The 18,607-nt window shown below is 34.9% G+C and overlaps 2 protein-coding genes across 7 annotated transcripts in view; one reads left to right on the top strand and one right to left on the bottom strand.

Moving 5' to 3' along the window:
* The window catches only part of LOC111149982 (inner mitochondrial membrane peptidase subunit 1), an 81,717-nt gene extending 79,577 nt beyond the window's left edge, over positions 1 to 2,140 (bottom strand). For 2 of the 5 annotated variants that reach the window (XM_022507272.1, XM_022507277.1), the window contains exon 1: positions 2,036 to 2,140. The gene's annotated coding sequence lies outside the window, so the exon portion shown is untranslated. Of the gene's footprint in view, positions 1 to 1,691; positions 1,787 to 2,035 lie in introns of those variants that run through there. The other 3 variants (XM_022507276.1, XM_022507275.1, XM_022507273.1) reach the window with 3 other exon arrangements.
* A 154-nt stretch (positions 2,141 to 2,294) lies between these two features.
* LOC111149765 (elongator acetyltransferase complex subunit 4) overlaps positions 2,295 to 18,607 on the top strand; it is a 249,656-nt gene continuing 233,343 nt past the window's right edge. For both annotated transcript variants that reach the window (XM_022507026.1, XM_022507025.1), the window contains exons 1-2: positions 2,295 to 2,526; positions 9,456 to 9,491. In XM_022507026.1, coding sequence (XP_022362734.1) covers positions 2,304 to 2,526; positions 9,456 to 9,491 — 259 coding nt within the window. In that variant the 5' untranslated portion in view covers positions 2,295 to 2,303. The remainder of the gene's footprint in view (positions 2,527 to 9,455; positions 9,492 to 18,607) is intronic.

The raw sequence follows: 18,607 nt of genomic DNA, 5'->3' as shown, positions 1-18,607 counted from the left end.
GATCTCTCAGTCCAAGTTAGGTATACAGCATTTGTCCTCCATAGCACATATAATATACCTTATTATCCTGTTTACCACCCTGCTTCCCCCAACTATGAACTCAAACAAAAAAGAGACCATTCTTTCTCCTATAACCTGAATGCTTAGCATATTCCCTGGGATTTAGTATGTGCTCGATAAATAACTGTTAATTATTAAGTTGTTTTTAATCATTATTAACACCATACCTAAACATACCCTTTCCACAAATACCTCATTTATTCCAATGTTTTATATTCAACTCTATGTACTGGTAAATTCCAGTATTTGGCATTATTTGCTTTGATAGCAAAAGTTTTGTCTTTGTAAAAAAAAAAAAATTAAGACAGATTAAATTTATTCTATAATATTACATATATTATATATTGAAGATATAACTTCAAGAATGCCTTGCTGTGCATATATGGCATGATTTCCAAATTATGAAGTTGAACAAATTCTTCAGTTCTAATAATAACATAAACAAAGCAACATATCACCACTTTTAGAAAACTAAAGGATAAAGTAAATGGAGAGAAAACAAGGGAATATGTAGTAAAGAAGCCTATAAAAGTTCATTATTATTCCAAATTTTTCTGAGCAGCAAAAATATCCAATAAGTTTACATCTGAAATTAGACTGCTTTGTCCCTTTTTGTTTTGCCCTTCTTAACACTTATTTACTACAGAAAAAAAATTGGCACATACTGTCCAATGTGTTCACTTAAAGCATTATGCTGTTTTCTATGTATTAATCTCCCCCAAATGTGAACATTTTTAATTCTATGGATCTAAAGTGACACATTAGGTCTAAGCAGACAATAAGCACTCAACAGCTATTTACTGAATCATTTAGATTACAAATTTACACTGAGGAAAGGTTCTAAATTAAAGCATCTAAATCTTATCAAGCTTTCCAGTTGATATACTGTTAAACAGTAAGGTGGTTTGTTTTATTTTCTTAAGATTTTACTTTAAATACAAAAACAAAACCACCAGCCACTATTTCACAAGACTAATTGCAGTTTATCAAACAGAAGCCACCAAAAAGTTTTAATAAGTCACTGAGATTTAAAACAATTGGAAAGAATTTCAAAGAAATTTGGATAGATATATTTTCAATACATCATAGATCACTGTCAAAACCAATAATTCCATAGCACAGGCACAATTTGGGAGTCTTTTTTAGTTTAGACATTTGTCAATCATGAATACCTTTAAAAATCACTTACTCCTCCACCCAGCTCACTTTTGAGAAAAGTTTTAAATCCAAAGACACAGCTCTAATTGACATGTTTTTTCCACACATAAAATTCCTATTCTAATAAAAAAAGCTCTCAATTCAGAGTTCAAAAATCACTAGGAAAATAAAAGTACAGACACATCTAATACCAGTTTTTTGGGAAAAGAGACCTACAGTATTTTCTGTTATTTGCAGCTGCCTTAACAGCAAATGACAATTAAATGTGTGAACAAGGTTGTCAGAGTAACACTTGTCATTCACACTACTTATAGAAATGCGCCCCAAGACTTCCAGAAGCACTAATTAAAATTAACGAAAGCTTCTCAAGGGGACTTGTCAGAGAAGTACATTTTGTCATTTGCTGTTTGAGACAGGAAAACCAAATCTCCTCAAAGCTCAAGTTTTCCAGCTAAAGTCTAAATCCAACCCACCTGCCTGCCACTGGCACTGTCGAACTGAGCCCAGATGCTCAGCAAGCAACTCATTAAGAGTTCCAATTTCTTCAATAAAACACAACCAGTCGGAGAAAAACAAAACAAAACAAAACAAAACAAAACAAAAAAACCTGATGGTAAAGGCGGAATGAATTTTCTCTCAGAAGTCAGAGAAGGGGCGAGGGAAAATATCTTTCCTCTTTTCTAAGGACCAGAGGAAGGTGCAAATTACTGGCAGTTACTTGATATATCGCTCCACTAGCTTTTTTTTTTTTTCTTTCTTTCATTCTGCGTGAATGAAGATACTCAAAACGAGAAAAATGTTGAATGATATTACCCACCTCTAACCCCAAAGAACCAAGGAACACTCTCACCCAGGACTCAGGTGGGCCTTTCTCACCTGGGCCCAGCAGAAGTCCGCGGTCTCCACGTAGAGCGCACTTTTCAGCAATACTCCTTGCGATTGGTTAACTGGGAAGAGAGCTCTCAATTCTATTGGCCACGGGAGCGGAGATAGTGGGCAAGGAGGCGGGTGTTTGGGGCTGGCTCTGACGGGTTTGCGGCTTGAGTTCCCACAGTTCCTATTGGGTCAACGCGGGAAGTTCCAACATGGCGGCCGCGGCGACCTGCGGCACCGGCGCTGGGAGTACTGGATCTATAGGGGCAGCAGCATGCAAGAACAACGTCACCAGTTTCCAGAGGAAGGGTCCTAGAGCAAGCGGTACAGACAGCGGCTGTTCTCGACTGGTGTCCATCGCGGGCACACGACCGTCGGTGCGGAATGGACAGCTGCTGGTATCTACCGGGCTCCCAGCCCTGGACCAGCTCCTAGGTCGGTTCAGAACGGAGATTTGGGCTCAACAGAGGGAATACTTAGGGAGGGCACCTGCCAGGGAAGCCGCCCTAACCTCATATTTATCTCTCACCCCTCAGCCTTCGGACTTGGAAAGGATAGTCTGGTCTGATAGAGATGTAGGGGAGGAAATGTTGTAGGGAGACTCCTAAATGCTGTTACTGCTCCCACTTTGTACTGTGGTTCTGGCCCACCAGCCTTTCTAGGTTACGACGGGATCCCTACATGGTTTTATCTAGAAATACTATCTAGTAAGGAGGAATCATTAATATTTGGAGACGGTTTGGCCTTCAACTCCAGGATCCTCTCCTGGTCTCTGCACCGTTCTGCCAACCCCAGATAGCTCGTGGTTTCGCCTAACCTACAAAGTTTGTTATCATTGTGAGAGATGGATTTCATTTAGAAAATGCTGAAAAAAAGTAACTTCCCCACTTTCACCGCCAGGCTGCTTATCTCCTGGTTCTGAATCTTTAAACTGTTGGCTTTAAGAGAATGGATGTTAAAACACTTACGTGGGTACAAAGTAGTTAAAGCCTGTTGTTGATATCGGTGGTCGTACTAGTAGACTGCGTTAAATATATTTGTATATATTTTTGTTAAATTTTTTCTCTGTATATTTTGCTTCCCAGAGTTAACATTGCGAATGATATGTTTAAAGTTAATTCACATTTTAATGAGAAAAAGAAATCCAGTCCTTAGGCTTTTTTGTATAATCTTTGTAATTTTTCATGAGAAGCCTGCTGAAGAACAGCTTGTTTCATAACTGTTAACGTTGCGAAGATTGGCCACATTAGATTGCTAGGACAGAGCTGCTGTGTTAATAGAGCTTGTAAATTAGTTGTCTTATCAGAATGTTGCTTCATTAAAATTGGTCTATGTTTATATTTCATAACTCTATATAGTATGTGATCTGTGTCAGTTAAGTCTTGTACATTTTCATAAAATATTACAAATGCCATTGCTTGTTCTTGTACTACACTTGAAATTTCTCTCTGTATTACATTTTCCCCCTCAAGGTACACTCTTCAGATAGGTTTAGTGCAAAGGAAATTGACAAGGCAAGCAACCTTTGAGAAAGAACACAGCTTCTTGCTTGTTATGTCATGTTCTTAACTGAATCCTGGTTATTTCTACACAAATTTGAGTATTTGCACTTAATTGTCTCAAGTATTGCCTTCCTAAATTGCATGGTGCTGAAAACAAATGATCCAAAATATATAGTTAGCAAATATTTATCTCAGTTTTTTTTGTTTTGTTTTGTTTTGTTTTGTTTCTTTCCCTGTTGAGCTTTGCTTGGTATCATCCTATACTTGAATTTAAAGTCTGGAAGCTGTTCCTAGTCCTTACCTTTTTCCCCCCCTCCCTAATTCACTGGAGATATGGAACTGTATTCACTTGATCCTGAATCTCTTCAAACAAAAAGGTCAAATTTCTGACATTATACCTTCAGTTTCTTATTAGAATAACAAAATTTGCCTGGCACAGTTCCTGGCACATAGTTGATTCTCATTAAGTTCTTCATTGAAAGAGAACTGCATAGGAAAAAAAAAACAACAAAAACCTGGACAAGAGATTATGAAAGAGGTAGGATGAGTTATGTGTGAGCTCTAGAAGCAGATACAGTGACATGAACAGAGTCATTAAAGCTAGAGACAGTGTAGGCTGATATTCAGGCTTCAAATTTAGTGTTACTGCACTGTGCTACAGCTGTTTCAAATTTTTGAGAACTCTTTTGAAATGGCTTTAAGCATTTATCAGACCCAAGACTAATGATTTAAGTATGTCTTTTAAAGCACCCACTAAAAAGTTAACCTAAAGCACTATATATAAATATTTCATTTATATTTAAGTGTTTCTACAGTGATATAAACTTGAACTGTAATTTAAAAATCTTCCAGATTTGCTTGCGAGGGACACTAGTATTTGATTGTAAAAAGCTTATGCTAAAAATTGGTGTTTGTTTAAGATAATTGAAATAGGCATTAGTTTGGGGATATTTTGAAATATGTTTTGCATGTGTACAGTTAATTCTCAAAGTGCACAGAAGAGGTTGTTATAATAGGAGTTAGTACATTTGGAATAATAAATATGTCCAGAACTATTTTAGTTGTTGTTAACTTCTTAATGACATTTTTGTATTTTTATTTTTTATTTTGTATGGCTCTGTAGAGCAAATCCGTTACATTCGTTTTTCATTAAAACATTATTTGGAAGTGAAATGTTTGGCTGCTAATGTGTGTACACATAAATATAAGTAATTCAGATTATATTGTTACTCTAAAATATTTGACTCAGATTATGACAAGCCTAATATAACCATATTGTGACAAGACACAATGATAGCAGGATGTTTTATCAGAATAGTAGAACTATACTATGACATCGTGACTGTTGCCTAAATATATTCTGTGGTTACTGTGAAACAAGTAAATATTGTATTGTCACTACCATGCAGTGCAATGATATTTCTACTACCACTGTGATGTCAGTGTAATTTTAAGCATAGATTCAAAATATATTTAAGTATATTTTTGAATATATTATACAGGCAAATTGAATGTTGATCATTTGAAGATACGCTAATATTTCCATTCCTACTCCCAAATGCTTTATGAATTTGACAATTCCCCATATCAGCATCTTTTTTAAACATGGTCTAATCATATCAAAAACTTTTGTTCTCACAACTTAAATTTTGTTAGATATTGATGTACATTTCCCAAGTTGGCCACATTGAAATTTTCAACTTCCAAGATTTTTCTAACCCAGCTTCTCTACCCTGTCCTTCCAGGACATTTATGTCATTATATGAGGACACTATATGTATATAAATATTTCATTTCCCTTCTTCCAGTAATCACCAAGAAGTTTACAGTGGATAAAGGATTCTGGCAGAATTTCTTTCCTTTTTTTTTTTTTTTTTCTCCCTAGGGCAAAAGGTATAGCTCATCTTAGGATCATATTGTCTAACTTGGGGGAATTCTCTCCCAGGCTCATCCTTCAAAAAGGTACTTTAAGGAGGGGTGGTATCTCAGGTTTGACTGGTTTAATTAATGTGCTGTTTGGAACTTACTCAATTTTGGAAATCAGGTGAACGGAAGATAGGGATTTGGGATAAAGAACAGTCCAGGAAGAATACTCTAAAGAAGCTTGACGATAGCTACCATTATCAATGCTAATGTTAAAAAGTGAATACTAGTGGGCTTATTTCCTTTGCTCCACTGTATCTTAATTAGAATGTGTGATATATGTTGAGTTTGGACTATATATTAAAAATAATCCTTATTTTTATGGTTGTGATAGTTTAGTAATGGCTGTACATTTAAGGAAAATGTAGCTTATTCATTTGTATTGATACATAAACTTGTTTCATGTAATTTAATGTATAGAACCATTCTGTTTATAGCTTTTTCTGTTTTGTTTCCTATATTTTCCCAGCTAATCGTTGTGATAATCAAGAGTTGTCAGGATGTTTCCTACCTCCCAGAGAGAGAAGAAAAAGTAGACTTGTTAATGAAATGAACTGCAGTTTAATTTGAGGCATGGCATTAATTAAATAGTTCAGGACATTGCTGTGAACAAAGGAAGGGATAGGAACTGTTTGTACTTTGCATTTTCCCTAAAATGACCTATAATTTTATACAAAACTATTCCTTTATAGAAAGGACTGCTATAAATCACTGTTGTCTTTTCTGACTTTTATTTCCTTTCCCTTTTACTTCCCCTAACTTTGAAAAAGGAGAGGCCCTTATAAAGTAAGGTATCACATTTGGGTCGTTATATCCTAATACATTAATTTGACCTTGCTTACCCAAAATTTATAGCTTAACTAGAGATCTGCTTTGGGAAGTGTAAATGGTGATTGAATTTTCTCCCTTTAATATAATTTTCTGGGGCTCCTGGCTGGCTCGATTGGTAGAGTATATGACTCTTGATCTCAGGGTACTAATGGAGTTCTGAATTTAAAGATCCATTAAAATGAGCTTTGGTTGAATGTATCATGTCAAGATCCCCTGTCATGGCTGGTTGCTGAAGCTTTTTATTTTTTGATGAGTACATGGATACAAACTTATTCAAACTTACTGTAGTTTAAAATACAGTTAGAACCAGTATATCGTGAGATATATCAAAATACTTTATGCAGAAGTGTTTTAGGGAAATGTGAGGTCTCATCACCCTGAAATTTCAAAGAACAGAGGAACTTTGCTGTTACATAAATGTATGTGTCAAATCATTTTCCCTCATACACAGAATAAAAGCTTAATTTTTAAAATAATAAGGCGGCTTCATCTTATTCCCCATGACCAATGTCCGAAATGACCAGCCTATACTAAAGCCATCCAAATTTAAGTCTAGTGAATTTTCATGATAGAGCCCTTTAGAAAAAAAGATAATTGCCTTTTGTAAGAGAAATCCTGATATTATATTCAAATGTCTGATTAAAGTCATTAACATATCCTCATTTTGTGTTGTTTTGAGTAATGTTCACATTTTCCAAACATTAGAAATTGAATGTACATAAGATTTAAAATTTAATTGGGTGGCATTTCCTGAATTATCAGAAACTGGTTTATTTGAATCATTCTTACAGAAAATTACCTTCTTAGTGTACTCTCATTTGTATAATGCTTTGCTTAACTAGTTCATCAATAGGAAGTGTTCTAATTCTTACTATTATAATGATCACTATTTATCAAATAATGGCATATCTATAATGATTTGTTCTAATTAGAAAATAATTGCCAGAATGGTAATAGCTCTTACTGAGTACCTTTCTGAGCCAGACACTTGAGCTAGGTATCATTTCATTTAATTGGGAAACTATTCCTGGATCTATTCTTATCATCCCACTATGAATGACATTCACAAAAAGTCTTCAGTTCTGTATCTAACTGTTCCAGTTGTAGGCCTCATATAAATTCTTAATTTGAGGCTACATGAATGTAGACCCAGGGATGTTTAGACAAGAAATCTAAATCTTTCCTATAAGAAATAGATTAAGGAACGGAAACCAGGTAACTTTTTTTAATAGTACCTGCTCTAGGCTAGACCATGCAGTATCTGTTATGTACCTCTATTAGTTTGTCTTAAATATACACAGAATGGTGAGTAGGCATTTAAATGCTTGTTTTGCATGTAAGAGAGAAATAAGGAACTGGAAATTTAAAATGCTCAAAGTGCATTAATCAAAAAAATTAAGTGCTCAAAATGGATTAAAAAATTTAGTAGTGGTTTATATGTAGCACAAACTATAAAAGTAGACATTTAGCCTAATCTTAGAGAAAATCTTTTTGCTCAGATCTTTTATGGTTGTTTTCATCCTATATATTCCATTTTATGTGATTCTTTTAGTTCGAACAAAATTTGAAGTTGTCCTGTATAGTCTGGTATGGCTTTAAATGCTGCATTGAAAGAACCTATCTAAATGTGAAATTAAAATACATATTTAGTGCGATAACAAATCCACCTAAACATTAAAATATATATAAAGTGCTAGTTTATTTTTAAAATCTTCTCTAACAATTTGAAATGTTCTATTTAGAGTCATAAAGTCACCAAATATAGCATTGTGTTCTATGTTCATGTATATTACCAAATTTCAGACTCTTTGAACAATAACATTTATGCATATTTGCAAGGCAAAAAGTAAACACTGTCAAAGGAACTTTACATACTAAGTTGTTCTATATAATGTTTGCCACTACAAAATTTGTTGGGGGAAAAGTTTTTTACTGGTACTCTAATTATTTCTTTCACAGTTTTATGCACCAAAACCAAAGACATTGGTAGGATTGTCTTCAATTGTCCAACAATTTTGAGTAGTTTCTTTTTAAATTACTTTAGATACATTTCATCCTTCGATATTCATATTTCATTCTATTTTAAGTGAATTTGCTAGTATAATTTATAAAATAGGAATACTTTTACAAATGGTTTTACAAATGTTACGCAAAATATTTGTACTCAAATGTCTTTTCATTGTAGTTCTAGTTATCTATAATTTGACTTCAAATTGATTTTTATTAAATCACTATTTGAGTTATATGCTTATGACAGTACTGCTCTAATTCAGATATTCAAAAGAACATTTTCTGCTATTATTAAAAATGTATTCTGGGGGTGCCTGGGTGGTTCAGTGGGTTAAAGCCTCTGCCTTCAGCTCAGGTCATGATCCCAGAGTCCTGGGATCAAGCCCCACATCAGGCTCTCTGCTCAACAGGGAGCCTGCTTCCCACTGTCTCTCTGCCGGCCTCTCTGCCTACTTGTGATCTCTGTCTGTCAAATAAATAAATAAATAAAATCTTTTAAAAAAATGTATTTTGTAATTGTGACTTTTTTGTTTGAAATTATGAAAATATTGTTTATTTTAAATTCTAAATGTATTTGTGAGTATGTCCAACTTCGTGTGTATTTTCCTATTGAAAAAAGGAATTACTTTTAATTATCGGGGTGTTTTTCCCCAAGGCTTATTAAATTTGAGTGTAAATACTAAAGTGGAATTTCTATTATAATAACCTTTCCTATGTTGTACTTGTGTAGTATTAAGTTACTGTGAACATTAGGTCTTGGCTATTGAGTTAATTTATTAACAGGTACTAAATGTAACATTATTAGGACACATAACCACAGTTATGTTGAATGCTGCATGGTCCTATCACAGGAGAAGAGTGGATAGTACAGTATATTATGAAAGTAATTGTAATGTGTAGTGTGTAATTACATATAATATATAATTATTTCATAATAGCACCTTAAGCAAAGTATCTCCAAGGTAATTAAAATGTTGTTCTCATCTGCAATTTTAAAGTTAGTGAAGTAGTTGTCCTTGATAAAGCTTAACTTTTATGCTAAAGATAATGTGTATGAAAGGGTAGATTAATTTTTTCTTGGTTTTGTTTTGTTTCCAGGTGGAGGTTTGGCTGTTGGAACAGTTCTTCTAATTGGTTAGTATAGCATATACACTTTGTTCTTCCTGATTAGAGTTTTCTATTGTGCATAATGATTTTATGGGTTTGCCAATTCTGATATTAAATATATAACTTTCTATAAGAGTTAAGCTAAATTAGAAAAGAAATGCCATAAGTTTTAATTTAAATTCAAATGTTGATCCAAACTTGGAATAAATGAAGCAAATATATCTGCAAATACAGCTCTGGTAATTTAAAAATGTTCACAGTCCATTGTCCTCCGTATCTTTTTAAAAAGGTTAAAATTAATGCCAATTGTGTTTTTTTTTGGGGGGGTGGGGGACATCTCTGTATGCAAGCGAGATTATTGTAGTGATTAATTTGAGAAGTTGTAACAATAAGTCCATTGTATATATATCATGCATTTTTATTACTATTTTCTTCTTATTGAAAGAAAAGTAACAGACTGATAAAGCATATTCTTGTTCACCTTTAAGTGCCAATAGTTCTTATTTAATTATACATACATAATCCTATTTGCCTTATTGTTTAGTTTAGATTATAGAATCTGGAATTGAAATAAACCTTGGCAGTTATGTATTCAAAGTTCCCAACTAGCCATAAATCACTTTTTGATCATTGTTGACAGTATCAAACAATTTGGATACAGATTATATAATTTAAAGGGCTAACTACTTCACAAAACTATGAATTATTATTGAAATTATTAGAAAATTCTTTTTTAAAATATGTATTTGAGAGAGAGAGCAAGCACAAGCGGGGGGAGCTGCAGAGAGAGAGGGAGAACAGACTCCCCACTGAGCAGGGAGCCCAACGTGGGGCTCAATCCCAGCACCCCGGGATCACAGCCTGAGCCAAAGGCAGACACTTAACCAATTGAGCTAGCCAGGCGCCCTAGGAAGTTCTCTATATTAGTGTTTAATCTATATAATTTAACAGATTTGTTGTTTCTAATTTTGTTCTCTGATTTAACTTGCATATTTTTTCACATGACACTTTTAAAATGTTTGAAAATATTTTATTACCTCAAATCTTCTTTAAATGAAATAGACACAGCTCCTTAAACTCTTTTTAATGTGTTGTGGCTTTCATGTTCCTTACTCTCCTGGTTGTTCTTTCATCATACCCATCAAACTGATGTTGTCTCTTCAGCTGTGCTCACAACTGAATACAGTATTCCAAATTTACTATGCTTATACTTGGACTACAAATTGTGATAATCTAGATAGAATTATTATTTCTAGGCACCAATAAAGTTACTCTATATTCATTGACTTCTCTTAAGGTAGCAATGAAATGTGTTACCCTGCCCCAGGAATGCAAAATGGTGGTGTTTTAAATTTAGTATGTACATAAGCATTTGTCTGATAAGTAAAGCTCTATCTGGAAAACTCAAAAGAAATGTGTAGTACATCTTATTCCCCATCTCTGCTATATAATTAAAGAGTAATAATAATAGTGAGAGCTGCCCTTTTCTTACTATGGGTCAGTATTGTGCTGTTTTTATTTATTTTTATTTTTTAAAGATTTTATTTATTATTTATTTGAAAGAGCACAAACAAGCAGAGGGAGAGGGAGAAACAGGCTTCCCCCTGGGCAGGGAGCATATCACAGGGCTCTATCCAAGGACCCTGAGATAATGACCTGAGCCAAAGGCAAATGCTTAACCAACTGAGCCACCCAGATGCCCTATGCTAAGTGTTTTATACATGGTTTTTCCCTTAACATAACAACCTTGTAAGATGTTACATGTAATCCGTATTAACCCCATCTTATACTTAAAGAAATAAGGCTCAGAGGGTGAAGTAATTTTCTCATTATCACACGGCAAGTGAAAGAACTAGGATTTGAATTCTGGTATGACTGAAAGGCTATGTTTTTTTATAACTGCTTTGTAGCTTTCTTACATGCTTCATTTAATAGCCATAAACAGTAAAATAGGAGTTTTATACCTAGTTAATTTTTTAAAAAGATTTTATTTATTTATTTGAGAGAGAGAGCATGAGATGGGAGAAGGTAAGAGGAAAAAGCAGACTCCCCAAGGAGCAGGGAGCCTGATGCAGGACTCGATCCCAGGACACTGGGATCATGATCTGAGCTGAAGGCAGTCACTTAACCAACTGAGCTACCCAGGCACCCTGTTTTATACCTATTTAGAATAAAGTTTTAAGTAGTAAATTAAGCCTACATTGTGGGGGTTTTTTCTTTTAATAAATTTCCAAATTTCTAAACTTGAAAGAGCCCTCATTTAATTAATTCACAATAAGGATAAAAGTTGTAGCAATGCCAAAAAATTCTTTTTTTTTAAGAGTACAAACTGGTGGTTGCCAGAGGAGAGGACAGTGGCAGGGGGCCAATGGAGTTGAAATGGATGAAGGGGAGTGGGAGATACAGGCTTCCAGTTATGGAATGCATTCATCACAGGGATGAAAGGTAGAGCAGAGGGATTGTAGTCAATGATATTATGGTAGGGTTATGTGATGACAGACTGTAGCTACACATGTGGTAAACGTAGCATAAAGGTGTAGAAGTATTGAATCAATATGTTATACACTTGAAACTAATGTAACGTTGTGTGTCAGCTGTACTTCAACAAAAAAATAAATAATAAAAATAGACTTTTTAAAAAAGAAAAATGCTTTTATTTTACATAATCAGCATTTCTTCATTCTAGGTGGAAAGTTTTGTCTCCATAATAGTAAAAGAATATACAAAGGCTATTAATTAAGATTTTTCAGGTGTGCAATATTTGTTAAAGATAGATTTGTATAGTTGTAGCTTATTGCTGCCTAAAATATATTAATTTTTACAAATGATGCTATTGAGTCATGTTGGTTCTGTGTTCAGTCATCATATTTTAACCCAGCCATTAATTTCCATGCAGCTCTTGGTTGCAAAATACTTGCCAAGTTTTTACCAGACATTTACTTCAATCACTACAATGTAATTTTCTGGACACTTACCTAGGGCTTAGTGCCCAAGTATCTGAATAATAGACATTTAATAAAAATATGTTCTATAAAATATTTGTGCCCTCATCGGTCTTTAAAGTACTATTTAAGAACCTGAGGTACAGAATTATTCTTTTTTTTTTTTTTTTTTTTTTTTTTGACAGAGAGCAAGATCACAATTAGGTAGAAAGGCAGACAGAGAGAGAGGGAGAAGCAGGCTCCCCGCTGAGCCTGATGCAGGGCTCGATCCCAGGACCCTGAGACCATGACCTGAGCCGAAGGCAATGGTTTAACCCACTGTGCCACCCAGGCGCCCCCAGAATTCTTCTTAACAGTAGACGTAAGAGGGAGAAATACCCTGTAATTGAGAAGTTTTAGAAATGGTGATGTCAGTCTCATTTTTAAAAACTTATCTTTTAATAAATAAGGAATGAATGAAGGATTTTATGGACAAAATATTTCAGTTTTTAATGTCAATAAATAAATACATAAAATAGAAAAGGATACGTACAGAATATTAGGTTGTCCTTTCAGTTGCTCCGTCCCCGTACCCAGAGACAATAATGTTCTGGTATCCTCCCCAAATATTTCTACTGAAATAAACATGGGGGCACTCTGCTTTTTCCACTTAATACGTCTTAGAGATCAGTCCATGTGCAATCATATGTTTATTCTAACAACTCTATAAGATTCCATTATATGGATGTGCCATAATTTATTTAAATAATTCTCAATTGATAAATTTAAGTTCCATTCTTCCGTTGCTAACAATGCTGTTGTACATAATCTTGTATATAAGCTTTGCAAACGTGTAAATATCTGTAGAATAAATTCCAAGCTACAGACTTGCTTAGTTGAGGCATGTTAAATTGTATTAGATATTATTAGATTGTTCTCCCAAGAGGGATATGCCATCTTTTACTTCAGACAGTTAACAGTTATAAGAATACACCAGTGAGTTTACCTTCACCCTTAACAACACTGTGTATTAACGAACATTTAAATCTTTACCAGTCCGAACAAGTCAAAAGTGAAGAATGGCATTTCCTCACTTGAGCCTGGGACTTTGTGCTTTGATGACTAAAAACCTGGGGAGTTACTATAATAGTTTCTAAAATGTGCAACTAAATTTTAATTCTTTTCTTGAGGGGAAGTATCTGTGAATGATTGATAATTCATTCAGTAAATGTTCGTTGGGGTTACAAATACCAAACAGGGGCTCTCTTCCCTTAAGGAACTTTGCACCTATGGAGGAGAGATAGGTAAAGCAAATAATTACAATATAATAAGTTAAATACCATAATAGATGTGTCTGTTATTATACTTTAACATGGGTTGGAGCCAGAACAAGGGGTGGCTGTTGATTTTTGTATATTGTTCTTATAACCTGCAACTCTTGAATAGTTTATAGATTCACTTGAATATAATGAGTAGGCAGTCATCTTTGGCAAATACTGACAATGTTACTTCATGACTGGCATCTTGCAATTGGATGCTTCCATAACAAATAGGAAAAAGAGGAGTGTGGCTTTGGAAACGGTAGTAGGCAAAAGCTGGAAGGATTTTAAGGAGCATATTAGTTAGAGGAAGCCTAAATCGCCACGAACAGATGATTAGTGGAAATCTGTACTCTGATGACACTGCTAGTGAGAGTGAAAAGGAACTGAGATCCATGTTACCGAAAGCTGGAGCATAGGGCATCCTTGTTAAACAGTGGCAGAAAGCGTAGCAATATTGTTGTCTGCAGTTGTATGGGAAGAAAACCCATGCCTGATGAACTTGATGGTCTAGCAAAGGAGATTTTTTTTTTTTTTATAGTGAGTAATAAGGAAAAGCTCAGACAAGAATAACTAAAGCATAGTAACAGATTTTTTTTAAAAGTCTATCTTTGGTGAAATATCAATTCACTGACAAATTATTTACTAGTATTCAATAATTGTTAAATTAATGATTGAATAAAAGAATATGACAGGTATAAGGCAAACACCTTGCCTTTATAGTCTGTTTTTTCTGTGAAGCTAATAGTTTGAATCTTCTCAGTATTATTTATGTCCTTCTATCAACTTCTAAGTGTTAAAGATTTTTGAAAATATGTAAAACTGTGGTAAATTTAGTTTCATCTATTAGCTTTTCTTTAGAAAACCTTCAAGCAACGGGCACCTGGGTGGCTCAGTCAGTTAAGCATCTGACCCTAGGTTTCGGCTCAGGTCATGATCTCAGTATCATGGGAAAGAACCCCATGTTGGGTTCTGTGCTCAGCACAGAGTCTGCTTGAGATTCTCTCCCTCTCCTTTGGCCCTCCCCCTGCTTCTTTTCTCTCTCTGTCTCTCTAAAATAAAGTATCTCCCCGGGGCCCCTGGGCAGCTCGGTCTGAGCCAACTCTGGATTTCAGCTAAGGGCATGCTCTCAGGGTACTGGGATCAAGCCCCCTATCAGGCTCCAGCTTAGTGGGGAGTCTCCTTGAGATTCTGTCTCTCCCTCTCCCCCTTCCCTTGCTCAGGTGTGTTCAACTTGTATAGTAGATGAAGTCTGCCTTAAAAAATGGTTCAACAGTTCCAAATATAAACCAATTATGGAGACTTAAGGTCAGTGGATAGGAGCTTAGGGCATAACTAAAAGTTAACATAACTCAAAGATTTTTTTTTTTATTCCAGAAATTAAAGCATGAAGATGGTTTGCAGTAATAGATTTTCACTATAGATTGTCAGTTTTTTGACCATGTCTCTTGAAATAGATTATTCATTTACCAAGGTGATTGTGTGCATAAGTGTGTTCATGCACATAAGTCTGGGCTTACAGAACAGTGTATTTACAGTTTCAGTAGCAATGGAACTATGAAATCTAGACATAGTGAACACTGCCAGAAACCCAGGGTAGGTGCATTTTAGACCTTCCAAATACAGCTGGAAAAATGAATATGAATTTGTAACAGGCCATTCTCAATTGAATAACCAAGGGGCCCCTACATTTACTTAAAATCAAAGACTTTTCTTGAAACATGTTTCATTCTTTGGTACTGAACTAGGTTTTGAGATGTTTATATTTAAATTGCTTGCTGACAGTTTGGCACAAAGATAAATTTAGGACATCTTAAGAGTATCAAAAGTGAAGGAATGGCATAAATAGAATTTATACAGCTTCTTTTAAAATTAAGGATCTTGGGGCCCTGAGTGGCTCAGTGGGTTGGGCGTCTGTCTTTGGCTTGGGTCATGATCTTAGGATCCTGGGATCGAGCCCTGTGTTGGGCTCCTGCTCAGCAGGGAGCCTGCTTCTCCCCCCCCCCCCACCGCCACCTGCCTTTTTGCCTACTTGTGATCTCTGTCTATCAAATAAATAAATAAAATCTTAAAGGATCTTAATCTCTTTACAGCGATATTGAGCATCAAAAGGTTTAATAGAAGTTGTCAGTCATTAAAATACATGTTATGTGACACTTATGAGTGCATTATTTTTAAATTAATCTCTTATTTTCAGAAGTAGGAAATAAATGATATACTATTAGACAATTACAACTAGCTATGAGTGTAAATTTGTAATAGTTTCTTATTACTGTGTAACAATATTAACACAGACTTAGTTTAAAAACAAAACACATTTATTATCCCATGATTCCTGTGGGTTGGGTGTCCAAGCACAGATCATCAGGTCCTCTGCAAGCCATCTGAAGGCTTGGCCGGGAAGGATCTGCTTTCAAGCTCACATGTTTGCTGGTAGCATTCAGTTCCTTGCAGTTCCTGTCAGTCAAGGGCAGCTCCCACATGGCATCTTATTTCTTCTAAACCAGTGAAGAAGAACATGTCTCAGCAAGACAGACATTACAGTCTGATGTAATAGAAGCAGTGACATCCCGTTACCTTTGCTATATTCTTCTGGTTAGAAAGAAGTCACAGTTTCCAGTCTGATGCAATAGAAGCAGTGACATCCCGTTACCTTTGCTATATTCTTCTGGTTAGAAACAAGTCACAGTTTCCAGACACACTCAAAAAGAGGAGATTTGACAAAGGCATGAATACCAGGAAATAGGAATCATGGGGTTCACCTTAGAATCTGCTACTCTTTTCACAATTTTAATTTGTTATTATTTCATGTAATAGCAAAAATTAAGCACTCTCACTCAATATATCTCTCACAGGATATTATAATATTTTCTCATTGGTTGCCTTCAACTTTTTTGAAATCGCAGTTATACATTTTCTTCTACACCATGTAATAAATTCTAAGCATTTTCCTTATTATGCATGAGTTGGCAAACTATAGCCTGTGGTCCAGTGACCTATCTATAAATAAAGTTTTTTTAGAACACAGCCATGCTTAAATATTTGTATATTGTCTATGGTTGCTTCTGTGATACAGGTGCAGAGTTGAATACTTTCAACAGAGACTGTATGTACAGTTCACAAGTCTGAAAAACTTATTTTCTGACTCTTTAAGAAAAAGCTTACAAATGGCTGTTTTGTATTATGTATTTTTCTTAACTTATTTTATGGTAGTACAGCTTGTTGAAAGATTGAAACAGGACAGACTGGTGTCCATGCAGTTCTTTCGTAAAACCACCTGATCTTTTGTCCTGAAGCACTAAGCACCAACAGTGTGCTTAGCATTGCTAGGCAGTATAAATCTTGGGTTTTACCCTTTCTGAACTTAAACTGGATGTTCCTTGCACATTCATTGGAATAAATATTGCAATATTCATTAGAATAAATATGAACAGTACATATATACAGATGTTTTTGCAGATGTAAGAAGAGGTATAGAAAAGACTTAAATTGAATCAAACTATGGGTATAAATTGAGGGGAAATGAAGAGAGAAAAGAACTCCAGTGGAAAATTTTATTAACAAATGCACAAAAGTGGGTATCAACACAGTATGCTTATGTAGTAAAAAAGTGAGAGCTCTTCTAAAATAGAGATTATTTATTTAGAATTAGTCAGAGGGAAAGTTTGGCTTCCTTCCCCAGGGTCTCTTCCCTCAACTACCTACTTGTACAATTCAAATTGTAAAACTTCAGAATCTTAGACCAGCTTCTCAAATTGTGGTGTGCAGAGATGAGGCTGTTTACTTTTCATCCACCAGAGGACTCCTGGGATTTTTGTTTGTTTAACTTTATGGCCAGCTAAATATCATGCTTTACCTCTTTGTTATCTTTGGTCATTGTCCAAGAATTAAGCTATTCTAATGATCATCTCTGTTACTTTTATCTCTGTAATACCCTTTTTACTCTGTAGATTCAATTTCCTACTCTTCTTATCCCTTCTAAATCTTCCCAATTTGCTTTGTATAATACCTATTTCATGTGAAACAAACTCTAATGTCTTAAATATTATCATTAAATATTTTATAGAAATATATAACACTTATTGAGGATTTACTGCATGCTGGGTATCATGCTAAGCTCTTGACATGTATTTTATCATTTAGTTTCACAGCAATCAGAGGAGTGTCTATATTTTACAGGAGATTAGAATTTTGGGAGAAGCCAAGTAACTTGCCCAAAGTCACACACTTTGTAGCTAAGATTTGCAAGCAGCTTTCTCTGACATTAAATCATCATTTTACACTAAAACATGGTAATTTACTTTAAAGTCTTTTTTTTCCAAAGTGAGATTTATACCTTTGGCTTTTCTACCTTTTATGTCATCTCACTGCTGCCATATATTGTCTTCTTAGTTATTTCTGTCATCTATTGGAGACCTTCAACCTCAACCTCAAGTAAGCTTTGATCATTTGCCACTGAACTTTTGTATCTGTCATCACCTCCTTTTCATTCTCAATAACTTCAGTGGCCTTTTAAAGCCTTCTTGTCCTCTAACATCCAACATTACTACTTTGTCCCTCATTTTCTCAGATAACTTATAGTATTTCACATGGGAACAGTAGTCTCTCCAGATGAGAACTCACCCAAATTCCCCCTGTCAAACTTCAGTACTTACCTCTACCCCCCACATGGGAAGATGTCCTGTACCTTCTCCTGTTTGAGAATCATCCTTTCACCTGGACATTAGATTTTTCCTCCTTCTACCTTTCCAAGGAGTGGCAATATCAACTGTCCCGTCTTTAAGTCCTCCTCTTTTTTAGTTCTTTCCTATGTGTACTTAAACATGCTTAATCTGTTTTCAAGCCTTATTTCCTTTTTAAAGGGGAAAATTCTTTGTCCTTAATCCTACTCCTCTATCCCTTT

Source organism: Enhydra lutris, unplaced genomic scaffold, assembly GCF_002288905.1.
Source record: "Enhydra lutris kenyoni isolate GAN:26980312 unplaced genomic scaffold, ASM228890v2 scaffoldscaffold22, whole genome shotgun sequence".
Taxonomy (NCBI): domain Eukaryota; kingdom Metazoa; phylum Chordata; class Mammalia; order Carnivora; family Mustelidae; genus Enhydra; species Enhydra lutris.
This window is presented reverse-complemented; position numbering and strand designations above follow the sequence as displayed.